The 12,079-nt window shown below is 32.1% G+C and overlaps 2 protein-coding genes across 4 annotated transcripts; one reads left to right on the top strand and one right to left on the bottom strand.

The window, feature by feature from the left end:
• The first annotated feature begins 70 nt into the window (after positions 1-70).
• On the top strand, positions 71-3,593 carry LOC113857678 (GTP-binding protein At2g22870). Of its 2 annotated transcripts, XR_003503288.1 has the most exons (5): positions 71-554; positions 625-694; positions 1,727-1,889; positions 1,987-2,919; positions 3,482-3,593. XR_003503288.1 is itself a non-coding variant. In XM_027489798.1 (4 exons), exons 1-4 carry the CDS (start codon positions 107-109, stop codon positions 2,194-2,196), a joined length of 891 nt encoding a protein of 296 aa, XP_027345599.1. In that variant the 5' UTR covers positions 71-106; the 3' UTR covers positions 2,197-3,484. The 2 variants fall into 2 exon arrangements, 1 of the variants encoding a protein (XP_027345599.1); XM_027489798.1 differs by having other exon boundaries at positions 1,987-3,484.
• On the bottom strand, positions 3,244-10,302 carry LOC113857676 (linoleate 13S-lipoxygenase 3-1, chloroplastic-like). 2 transcript variants are annotated; one of them, XM_027489795.1, is made up of 10 exons: positions 9,879-10,302; positions 9,532-9,567; positions 9,118-9,386; positions 7,671-7,908; positions 6,613-6,939; positions 6,406-6,488; positions 6,221-6,328; positions 5,842-6,143; positions 4,589-4,855; positions 3,244-4,246 (listed from the first exon to the last, which is right to left on the bottom strand). In XM_027489795.1, the coding sequence occupies exons 1-10, from the start codon at positions 10,255-10,257 to the stop codon at positions 3,490-3,492; spliced, it is 2,766 nt and encodes a 921-aa protein (XP_027345596.1). In that variant the 5' UTR covers positions 10,258-10,302; the 3' UTR covers positions 3,244-3,489. The 2 variants fall into 2 exon arrangements, with proteins under 2 accessions (XP_027345596.1, XP_027345597.1); XM_027489796.1 differs by lacking the exon at positions 9,532-9,567 and having other exon boundaries at positions 3,267-4,246; positions 9,879-10,277.
• Positions 10,303-12,079: the final 1,777 nt, after the last annotated feature.

The raw sequence follows: 12,079 nt of genomic DNA, 5'->3' as shown, positions 1-12,079 counted from the left end.
CATTACAAGAAAAAATGGTTGGTAAAAATATATATTTTTCTCACTTCTTTGAACGAAATAAGAAATCATCTATCCACTCTGTAGTAGGGGAGTGAAGCAAAGAACGATGACAACAGCGCTGAGAAATGCATTCTTCACGCTCACCCTTCAAATACCTCATCGTTCCCTCTCTCTCGTACACACTCACACTCCTTCTCTCCTCTTTTTCCGAAACCCTCTTTCCCATTCAACCCTAGCTTCCAAAACCACCAACCCTCCTTCTCCTTCTCCTGCTCCTTCTTTCGAAACCGAGCTCTTCGTTCCTCCGGGCGTTGAACCCGGTGAGGTGAATGACTCCATGATCCTACCAGGATCCAACATCGTCGTCGGACCCTACGCCGGCGATTCTCGCATCAAGGAAGTAGCGTTCGTGAAGAGCAGTGGTCGCGCCAAGGATTGCCCCGCCGATGACCGACCCGAATTCGCCATTCTGGGTCGATCCAATGTGGGCAAATCTTCCCTCATCAATTCCCTTGTTCGCAAGAAAGAAATTGCACTCACTTCTAAGAAACCAGGTCTTTTTCTTTTTCATTTTTTATTTGAACTTCTAAGAAACCTTGTGTAATGTGTTTTTGGTGCTTTCAGGGAAGACGCAGCTTATTAATCACTTCTTGGTTAACAAAAGCTGGTACCTTGTGGACTTGCCTGGTTATGGGTCAGTTATTCACTCACTTACAACTAGCCTGCTTTATGTTTCTATGCTTCTGTCAAGGTTTCTATGTGTTTAGGTGAGTGAGCTTTTGCAAACTTTATTTTTAAATTTAGATTAAGTTAGAATTTGTAAAATTGGTTTTTGATAAAAGCGAGTTTAGAGTGAAGTGACTTGTGTTCGGAAACTTTAGCCTTGAAAGTAAGTTTGCTGTATGATTTTAGGGTATGTTGGGGGCCGGGGCCGGGGTGGTTTGGAGGGGAACGGAGGGAAGGACATATTTTGTAATTTTAAATTAAAAGAATTGTATATTATTTATGATGATAAGTGCATGATTAATACATTGAATTTATGACAATATATCATTTTATATATTTTATTTTGAAAAATATTAATTTTAAATATATTTATTTAAAATACCAAATTTGTCTTCCCCTCCCGTTCCCAAACAACCCCTTGGTGGGGAGTTTTCAAGTTAGTACAAAAGCTACTTGCTTTTGCTTTTAGACAAACGTGCTTTTAGGAGCAAACTTAAATTTAGTGACATTCAGCCGCGCATGATATTTTGTTGCAAAATCCCCATGTTTGAATGTCTCAATCTCAAATCTAAACATAGCATTAGTGATTCAACTGCTATGGGGGCAAATCAACAATATTACAGAATATGAACTATATGTAATGTAATTTTTATTGAATTTTGAAATTGTGTCTTGTAAATAGATCATATTGGAGGTCATCAAATTCCTTATTTGCTTGATGAAGCTGATTGGTGCAGGATGTAGGCATCCTCCTTGGTTTTCAAGTTTCTTGTGGTGTTTAATGATAGTAATAATTAAATTTCCTTTTAAAGCTCTCAGTAGACAGTAGCAATGTTGTTTATAACTTGTATATTCCAATTGCCAGGCTTTATCTCTGTTTTCTTCAATGGTTTCTCCCTGTATTTCCACCCTCTCCCCTGCTTGATTAGAGAGGATTTAGGTGTAGTGGTTAGTGGTGTTACTGTTTGACCAATCATATGAAAAACTGTTTCTTATGCAGCTTTGCTAAAGCACCTGATGCTGCTAAAACTGATTGGTCCTCATTCACAAAAGGGTACTTTTTGAACAGAAATTCTCTGGTGGCTGTCTTGCTTCTCATTGACGCAAGTGTTCCACCACAAAAGATTGACTTGGATTGTGCAAATTGGCTTGGACGCAACAATGTATAATTTTATTTTATTTTATTTTCATATCTAGTCCCTAAATTAATGTTCTTAAGGTACTGAAACATGTCTTAATTAAAATTAATGTGAATTGCAGATACCAATCACTTTTGTTTTCACAAAGTGTGATAAAATGAAGGTGGCAAAGGGTAAACGACCTGATGAGAACATAAGGGATTTTCAAGAGTTAATCAGACAAAACTACAAGCAACATCCCCCATGGATTATGACCAGCAGTGTCACTGGACTGGGCAGAGATGGACTTCTCTTGCATATGTCTCAATTAAGAAACTACTGGGATCAGTAGGAGAAAAGCTCAGAACTGAGCAAGATGTGTCTATCTATGAAAAGAACATGCCTTGCAGGAGCAAATTTGAAATTACAACAGATGCAACTGTATAGAAGAATCGTATGAAAAAGCTATGGGTCGGGACGGCCCATAAAATTTCAGCTGGATCTTTCATCAGGGTCTTTGTTCTCCTTGAACTTCAACCAGATATATAACTTATCTTACATGAGAATCAAGTTTGAGTGGTTTATGGATGCTGAATTTCCATATACTGACCGAGTGTTAGGACTAACGGTCATGTTTTATGCCCATGGGTGTAAAACAACATCACAGGAAATGTCGTATGCTTTCAACAGGGATATGGTTTTTTGCAGGCTTTATTTATCGTGTGGTTGCCCGAATGCATGTTTTGGCATACCATCGCACATCGCACATCGCTTTGGCTTTTATTTTAGATTTTCAGGAGCAAAAATGCATCTTTTGCAATACTTCAACATTTTAGATCCTTTGATGTAATTTTTGAGGATGAGATAAATAATGCTGCTGGAAGTGTCATTATTCCTTTATTGGGTCTCAGATTTAGCTTTATAAGAGTGCATATGTTTGTTTCACGTCCCGTTCTTTTTAGATTATTACCATTTCAGTTTGTCCGAACGTTTTGGTACTGCTACTTGCGCAGGAAGTGTTCTCCGTTGTTATATCTCTTTCTCCCACAATTTACTCTCTACTTTTAAATATCAGGTGGGTCATGTCCCACTTGTTTTATTCCTCAGTGTATGGTTTAGAACCTTGCAAAGTACCTATAATTGTGACAATAGTGGTTAATTCGTGAATTGAGTTTAGACACCCCCTTCACATTCATAGAGGTCATAATAAGCCTTTCCTAGAAAGACAAGGGAAAAGATTGGTATATTCTTAAAAACTTAAGACGTCGTAGGACCAGAAGTGTGTACTTTTTAAAAACAAAGTGATTTATGCTAAAAGCTATATTTTGAGAACTAAAATTTGTATATTTCATGGATGTTACGAAACACGTGTTAAAGGTAAGTTGGCAGTCTGTTTTACACATCAACACTTTATATCTATGATTTTGACTTGTCAATAATTAAGATACATCCTTGATAACAGCATAGATCAAGTGTTCACTTATAAAAAACAAAGGGCACAAACTAGAATCCAAGTTCTGGAGTTACTTAAACTAAATAGTAATGTATTCATAGGAATGCCTACTTTTTAATACACGTTCGATTCCATTTTCGTTTGTGTTTACAGAGGACTGAATATGGAATCCATTTCCATTCAGCTAATGTATTAGGCTGTAACACTATTTGGCACCCCTCTTCCTGTTGCCCCACATCCTGAGCTTGGTATAAGCAGCTCATATGGTGAAACCCCAACACCACATCTGTTTCTAAGATTTGGATCAGCATTTCTTTTCTCAATCTCGATCTCAATATTTGTTATCTCCATTGAAAACTGACTGAATGCATCAATGATCTCGGGTTCTCCTAACCAGGAGGACACATCATTTCTGTCTCCTATATATTCCTCATCAGGTGAATGTGCAGAACCTATGTTGATCACAGCCATGAACCTTGTTGCCTGAAATAAACTTGGCAGTGCTGATAAGTAGTATCCCTGGGGATCCATGACAAAATCTGAGTACTCAAGATCACCCTTCTTGGGAATTAGTTTTCGCATTAGTGGAGGACGGATTGGAACATACCCGCCATAGGGGTATTGACCAAAGTTCAAGACAGCATGCTGTGCTGATACAAGCCAAATAACAATCGTAAGCATGGAGATGAGGTCCTCAGGGGTGGCAAGTTTTGGCCACCAGTAAGCATTTTTGTGATCAGGGTGTCCGAGACTGATGAATTCGCTGTACCAAGATTGGAGTTCATTGTCAGAAGAAATGGCATTGGAGTTTTTATAGTAATGTTTCACATAGGTCCGGACCAACTTTTCTATGCTGGACCATATGAGGAGTCCATCAGCTGCATAAGGATAGTCTTCAATAAGTAGTCTAATGCCATGCGGCTGAGTTGCATCTGGAACTGCTAAACCTCTGTAAAAGAATGAAACTATTAGATCTTATCATCAATGTAGGTACTTCGAAGAGGATAATGTTAATCGAGAGAAGCTCATAAAGGTTGTCTGATTCACATAGTTTAAGAACCGAAATAAAAGAAGTCCATTACTGCATAATCTAATTTATATGCAATATATTGAAAGAAGTTTATCAAGTATTCCATTTCATCAACATAAGTACTATAGGAGAAATATTAGGATGACCCTTGGATCCTACATAGAATTGCACTGCTTGATAGAAGTGCTCTCCAAATCCAAAAATGTTAACAATATTAAGGGGGATAGCAAAAATTTCCATAATAGATAGAATCTTATTTACCTTCTTATGAGATCAGCAGGAAGACCTTCCATATCAAACCGCCACCAATCTTTATAGGCAGCAGAACTAATTTGCATACAGTATCTTCCAGGAGTGTGGTCTGTCTCAACGGTTCCTTCGGCATTGATAAGTATCTGACGCGTTGTCGCATTTGTCTTTAGTGTGTATCGCATGTGGGGATGCAAAAGTTTGAATATAGGATGCATCACGCTCAGTTGCCGATGAGCAGCAATCATTAATGGTTCCATGCAAGCATGTATTCGTAACCTGCTCAATCATAAGAGGCCAATGTCATCATGTTCATTACTAATCTTTATATATGGCATGATTTATGTAGTCTCCAGTGTAATTTGTACACATTGTGAAAGATATCCGATACATGTTGTACAATTTTATTTTATTTTATTTTTTGGTGACTTTCCATCACTGTTAGGTTTATGTAAATGACCCTAGTTGCTTAGTTTTAGACTGCTTGCCAAAAAGATTCCCTTGTAGCTCTAGTATCTTGCCATATAATCCCCACATTGCATGGGAGAAAAATAATACAATAATTATCATGATTTCGTTACTCAGTGAAGCCAATGATCATTTTCATGGATGGAGTAGTGGCATCACTTATAAGAATAGATGCATGGATTATGGATAAGTAAATATGTTAGAATTTTAGAATATTTACATGGTTTTGATACATGATTGTATAATTAATATCATTAGGATAAGGTGTTTGATATTAATTATAAATAAGAAAAAAAAAGTTAATTCTAAAGATAACTGCTAAGTAGTTATTTCTTATGGTAACTACCAAATAGTTATGTTAGTAACTATTAAGTTGTTATGTTTTATTTTTTCTTCTTAGAAATTCCTTTAGATATATATAGAACTCATGTTCTATTATGGATGATAATGAAATTTAATTCCAACATAATCATAGAAAATACATCAAACTGAAAAATACTTGCAAAATTATTTCTTCTTTAAAACACTAACAACACAAACTAAATTTACCTTGTGTTCCTATTAAACTTAATTTATAAAGCGTGAATTATTGTTATCAATCTTCTTTGTATCTCAAAGGCAAATTTCATGGTACCCTATACTTTTATAAAGAACCAAATATTTCTTTTAAGAAAGTGTGTATTCATGCCTAGAATATCATATCGTCAAGTCTCAATTATTGTAAATATTGTTTTCCTTATTCACTTAAAAGTTCTAACAAAATAATACTATTGTTTTAGGGAAATAAAATTTCATACCAGTGGTGCACAAGAGTATGAACACCAGCATCATTAGAGCAAACATGGGCTTTGCCAAGTTGCCAGAGCCATTTGGAGGTGGCATCTATTGGTGGGGTAAGAACCTGCTTGCATGAAGTATTTGGATCTCTTGTTGGGAGAGAAAGCTGAATGGCAACGGGTTTCAGAGTTCCCATTTTGGTGAGAAAGAAAATTGTGGTGGTTGCATAAGCTTTGCGCTCATCAAGAGCATTAATCCGACCCAGGAATGGAAGGTAAAAATCATGGTAGTCCAGAATGAACAACTTATTCTCTTCCAATGCCTAAATTTTGAAAACAGAGAACATTTTATGATTCGTCATCTCCATGTAACCTAGCCATAGAAAAGATTACTAAGTACCTGTTGAATAGACATCCCTTCAATTTGACCTATAATGTGTTCTTCTTTCAGTGCTGACTCTACTGAACCATATAAAGAGGGATCCAGTTTGCTCACAGGTGGGAAAACCTATTAGAAAAAGTGACAAAATGAAAGAACATATAGAAACAAGTGGAAGAAAATATGTTAGTCATTGTCATAATTACCTTTAGCCTTTCAATACTTAGAGGGAAGGAAGTAAGCACTTGACGTCCAAGTTCATCATCTAGCAAGAAATGTGTTTCTTCCCCTGAAAATCATTCCACTTCATTTGCATAATTTATGTCTAAAATGAAACCACAACACAAATATATACTTCAACAAGGAGAAAATTTATTTGGTAATAGACAATGATACTCTTTAATTTCACTTACCTGAAAAAATTTTTGGAGGATCAAATTTAAAAAATTCTTCTATGGTGCCTCCCAAATTGAGCATAATCTGTGACAATGGTGGTGGTAGTGTGGCTAGCATTGCACCTCGACCAAGCTCAGACTTGGATTCAGATTCTTTAATAAAGTAATCAATGTTGAAAACTCCTTCACTGCCCATTATTTTATCTATTAACGCAGGCACAACATTCCTCAGCATTGACATCAATTTCCCTTGATCAATACTTTCTCGTTTTATGTCCTCTAATTCTTCATCTCTAGGAACGTATATTAACCCTGATTCACTCGGTCGTGACTCTGCCTTCTTATCTGTCCACGTTTTCATGTAAAGAGTTAACACTTATGTTCCTATCACTTTCATTTCTTGGTAGCTTTGTCCATGCTATGTTCCTTATTTCATGTCTAAGTCTAGGCTTTTTTCTGTGTTGGTAAATTCAACATGCTAATTAATTCCAAGACTGCTAGCTCCAACCACTTAAAACAAAATCATACATAATTTTGTCTGCAATCCTTACATTTAGGAAGGTGATAAGTTAATTTGTAAATTTAAATTATTAGGAATTTGTATCAAATTCCGTTAACCATTGTTCATCAATATTTAATAAAATGTATTAAATATTCTCCAATCACTTTAACAATAAATTTTAAATAGAATCTTACTAATTAGTATCTTTAAAAATTAAGAATTTTTTTTTATTAAAATCACGTTACAATTGCATTATTACATTTTTTTAAGTAATGGGACTAACGCAGAAAAAAATTATACAGAAGAAGAAACTATGCGGGGTATAGTAACTCCGGTCATATATTTTTTAATAAAAAAATTAGTTTAAATTTCTTAACTAAGTAAGTACTTTAACAACATTAATTAGCATTTATCTATTAAATAGTTTTATATTTGTAATATATTAAATATCTTTACAATGGTGGAGAAGACGATATATAACAAAATTGGAATTGTTTTCCCAGTAGTAGTACATGGCCAATTGAAATGGAAGAAAAGCTAACGATGGAAGTGATAAGCTAAAAATGAAACTGACCAGTGGTAGTAGGTGAACGTCCAGTGCGGCAACGTGTGGGATAAGGGTTGTATTGGCCACCCAGTGTTGGCCTTGCATATTCATTTCCCATATCTGGATCCCCCAAATCATTGTATACATCATAGTCATATATTCTATCACAATATTTCCTGCGTCCCTTTCCATCACCTCTTAATTGCATCAACTCCATCTCTCTTAGTTCTTTCAACCCATTTGGCGTTTCACAAGGTAGATAGACCTGATGTTTAACAATTTAGTTGCATTGTGAAACTAGGCCTAAGAGTATCATTAATGATTTGCAGTTTTATTATGAATGATATGATATCATGACAAAATGATCTCATATCACCTGTATGGAAGATTTTTTATAAATGATACCAATTCTTGGACTTGAAATGATTATAAGATTAACAAGTTAAGTTACTACGTATTAGGAATTATTACGGAGGTGTAAATGTTAATTTAATGTTACGACATGTGATTTTTTATTATTAGACTTGAAATGCTTTTTGTTATATTTGCATCGTAGCCCATTTTTTGTACCCATGTGGCTAGTTCAAGGCGAATGTGACATAAATGCAGTGCGGGAAGCATCTAATCTGTATCTTCAAGTATTTAAACTTTTTTGGTCGGTGAAGTATTTAACTATTTATTTATGCTGTAATGGGGAGATTTGAGAATAATTGACAACTGTTAACTGAATAAAAAAATACTAATAACATGTATAACTTCTGTTTTGTCTGTAAACCAAACAGGCTGGTGATTCTCTCTCTCTTTATGAAATCATGTTGTAGAGGATTCGAAAGATTTGATTATTTTTACAGTGGTTCCTTCATGTAATTGTTAAAATTTTAGTATATAGTTTTTTAATTTACAGATATAATTATATTTTATCATTAAAGTATTCCCAATATGTTTAAGGTTTCAACAAAAAAATTTAACACTTCCCATAACTTTGTGATGCAGCGTTATTATTTGACCTTTTGTTTAGATTATTTTAATGCTTCGCGCACAATAAATTATATATATCAAATACTTTTAAACTGATTAAAATTTAACAAGTACGTTTATAATGATACAAAACAAGAAATAATTCTCCAGCATAACCTATATAATCCTGTTATATTTTGCTGTACCAAAGATTTCTAGTGAATTTAATTTACCAATGTTAACATAATCATAGGCTGAATTTGTTAAAAAAACATTTTTTCAATATACATAAAATAATTTATCAAATTGATCCACTGGATCAACTAGCTCCTACCAGACCCATGTTGTTAACGTCTCTAATTTTGTTGATTGAGTACATGTTTGCTTCAACTTGTTAAAAAATATGTATATTTATTTATTAATTTTAGAAAAATAAAATAAAATAAAATCATTGTTTCTTAAAGAAAATCTAAACTAAATACGTTCTAAGTTGGGTAGGTGAGTTGCATGCTTATACCTTGTCAACGAAGAAAATTCTCTTTTCTGGGTAGAGCTGATTTGGTTGAACCCAAGACTTGCAACCAAAATGAACATTTTGTGCAGTTATGCTCTCGAGGAAGAACTCACTGTCGTAGCCATTAACGACGGTAACAGCTCCAGGAACCCCAAAATCTGATTCCACAGAGAAATCGACTTTATAGGTTCTGATTCCTCCCTCAGCTCCACATTTATGCTCTTCGGACAAATCCAAAACCGTTTCCTTGCTCAACTTTGCCTCCATACTCTCTTTCATTTAATATTACAGCATAAGAAGTTGAACATTGTTAGTTGTTATTAGGCACTTAAAACAATAGTTGTTAGTCACGCAGCTCCAAAACCATGGATGTTACAAATCCAGTAATCATTCAATTTAGTGCATCAACTTTTTTACCTGACTTTGTAATTGAGAGTGTATCCTCTTTTGGTCCTAAATCCAACAAAAGTTGGGCACACATGAAAATTAACATGATAAACTTTTGATAATTCAAATGCAGTCAATAAAAAAGTTAAAGGATTAGATTGATTATTTACTCCTTTTAAGTACAAAAAACAAATAAAAGGGATGGGTTTTACTTGTCAGCAAGAAGTTTAATTTATTTTACTTTCTTATTTTTATTTTCTGCAGAAGTTAATACAAATTGAGCCTAAATCGATACTTTGATACTTTCTGAAGAACTCGTTCATTATAGATGAAATGAATCAGTTGGCAAAAATAAAAAGAATGAATTAGAGACATACTGGGATGAAGCCGTGAGCTAACAAGCTGCAGAACAACACCATTTCGCTGGTTTTGAGGCCTGAAAATGCTTAGGAGGTTTTTCAGCATATCGTTTGGAAATACCTTGTTATTGCTTCTAATGACAACTAGCGCAGTGAGCTTCATGGTAGTGGGCTTGTGAGAGATGGCCTCATCCTCAACGAGAGCTGCCACTGTTGGTGCGATAATTTGCTTCCCCTTCTTCCTTATCCTCACTCTAAATCTCATGTTACCCCTCCTACTTGTTGATGGATACACTAATCTGAATCTCTGATTCTCAATGGAATGGGTGAGACTCAAATGAACTTTGTTATGCAGGTTGCAAGAATCCATGATCATCACACTCTTCGTCCCAGCCATTTCTTTTTGTTGTTCTCTACAATTCTGTTAAAAGATTGTTTGGGAAGGGGTTTTGTTTAGAGGGAAGGGTGAGCATAAATTTATATTTTAAATAAATATATTTAAAAATAATATTTTTAAAAAATAAAAAATATAAATTAATATATTAATATTATATTTGTTATTAAAAATAATATATATTTTTAATTTGAAATTAAAAAATATGTTTTTTTAAAAAAATTATTCTAAATATAATTTAAAACTATATTTAAGAGTTGTTTTTAGGAAGATTTGAGTTAAAAAATTTTAATACTTATTTATGAATTATTTAATTAGTAAAAAGTAAATTTGAAAGCTTTTTTAAAGAATTTTTTTTAATGTTAGTTTTTTAAGTAAAATTTTTTAAAATTACAAAAAATAAAAATATATTTTAAATTATTAATTTTTAAAAAAATATTAATTTTTTTTAAAAAAATTAAAAATATAAATAAAAAATTAAAAATATAATAATATTATTTATATAATTAAATTGTGAATACTCTTTCTTTTCAATATTAAACATTCAACTAAAAAAAAATTAACTTAATTTAATCATAAGCTTAATTAATTCATATTTAATAACATTTAAATGCAGCTGAATAAATATATTTAAAATTAATATTTTTAAAAATAAAAAATGTAAATTAATATATTAATATTATATTTGTCAGTAAAAATAATATATAATTTTTTAATTTAAAATTAAAAAATATATTTTTATTTTTATTTTTCAAAAACTTTATTCTAAACATATTTTGAAACTATATTTAAGAGTTGTGTTTAGAAAAACACGAGTTAAAAAAGTTTAATATTTATTTAAGAGTTACTTAATTAATAAAAAATAAGTTTAAAAATTATTTTAAAGAATTTTTTAGAATTTTTTCTTCTCTCATTTTCTCTCTTACTCTTTTACAATTAAAATTTTAATTTTTTTTAATGTTAAATTTTTAAATAATCTTTTTTTAAAATTATAAAAAATAAAAATATATTTTAAATTATTATTTTTTAAAAAATATTAAATTTTTTATTTTTTAAAAAATTAAAAATATAAAATATAATAATATTATTTATATAATTAAATCATCATTATTTTCTTCTCTCAATATTAAATATTCAACTTAAAAAAAGAGTTTAACCTGCCTCAATCATAAGCTTAATTAATTCATATTTAATAACATTTAAATTCAGAGACTATTATTTGAGTTACAGTTGAGAATCGATTCTCATTTATTGAGTTTCAAATGACGTTCTAGTGCAATTTTTCCCAAAAGAAAATTTTCTTTCATTCATAAACATCCATTTTCGAAGTAAATAAAAAAGGTTTTAATAAAAATAATCACAATTACGAAAAACTCCTTTTAAAAGCTGAAAAAAATTGTCGTTTACAAAGTAAAATATTAAACCACAAACACGTGTAGTAATTCTTTATATTATCTTAGCCCCAAGTGTCGATTTCTCTATGTGAACACTCATATATGTATGAAATATAATTTAATTTACAATCACGTGCATAAAATAAGGTTTTGTTTTAAAAAATGTGTTACTTTAATAATCTCTATACATTAAACATATGTAAAGCATTATCAGCTACGAGTCAGGATACATTTGTTTTTTTTTTAAGACTTCGAGTCTCAACTCCCCCAAATGGTCAACTTAAACCACGCTTTAATAGTGAAAGGTAAGCAACCTCCTTTATAAATATATGCAATAATGACATTTGTGAACATCATGATTAAATATGCGTATTGAGATTCAATGAATTATATGAACAACTAATTTTTATTATACACATAAAACAATTATT

Source organism: Abrus precatorius, unplaced genomic scaffold (assembly GCF_003935025.1).
Source record: "Abrus precatorius isolate BTA unplaced genomic scaffold, Abrus_2018 Scaffold2, whole genome shotgun sequence".
Taxonomy (NCBI): Eukaryota; Viridiplantae; Streptophyta; class Magnoliopsida; order Fabales; family Fabaceae; genus Abrus; species Abrus precatorius.
The sequence above is the reverse complement of the archived record's forward strand: the minus strand, read 5'-3'. Positions and strand labels throughout refer to the sequence as shown.

Coding starts and splice junctions, on each gene's coding strand:
- LOC113857678 (XM_027489798.1), top strand. CDS start 107: ATGACAACAGCGCTGAGAAATGCATTCTTCACGCTCACCCTTCAAATA. Junction 555..624: donor ACTCACTTCTAAGAAACCAG/GTCTTTTTCTTT, acceptor TGGTGCTTTCAG/GGAAGACGCAGCTTATTAAT. Junction 1,890..1,986: donor ATTGGCTTGGACGCAACAAT/GTATAATTTTAT, acceptor TGTGAATTGCAG/ATACCAATCACTTTTGTTTT.
- LOC113857676 (XM_027489795.1), bottom strand. CDS start 10,257: ATGGCTGGGACGAAGAGTGTGATGATCATGGATTCTTGCAACCTGCAT. Junction 9,387..9,531: donor ACTCTCAATTACAAAGTCAG/GTAAAAAAGTTG, acceptor ATTAAATGAAAG/AGAGTATGGAGGCAAAGTTG. Junction 4,856..5,841: donor CATACTCTTGTGCACCACTG/GTATGAAATTTT, acceptor ATGATTGAGCAG/GTTACGAATACATGCTTGCA.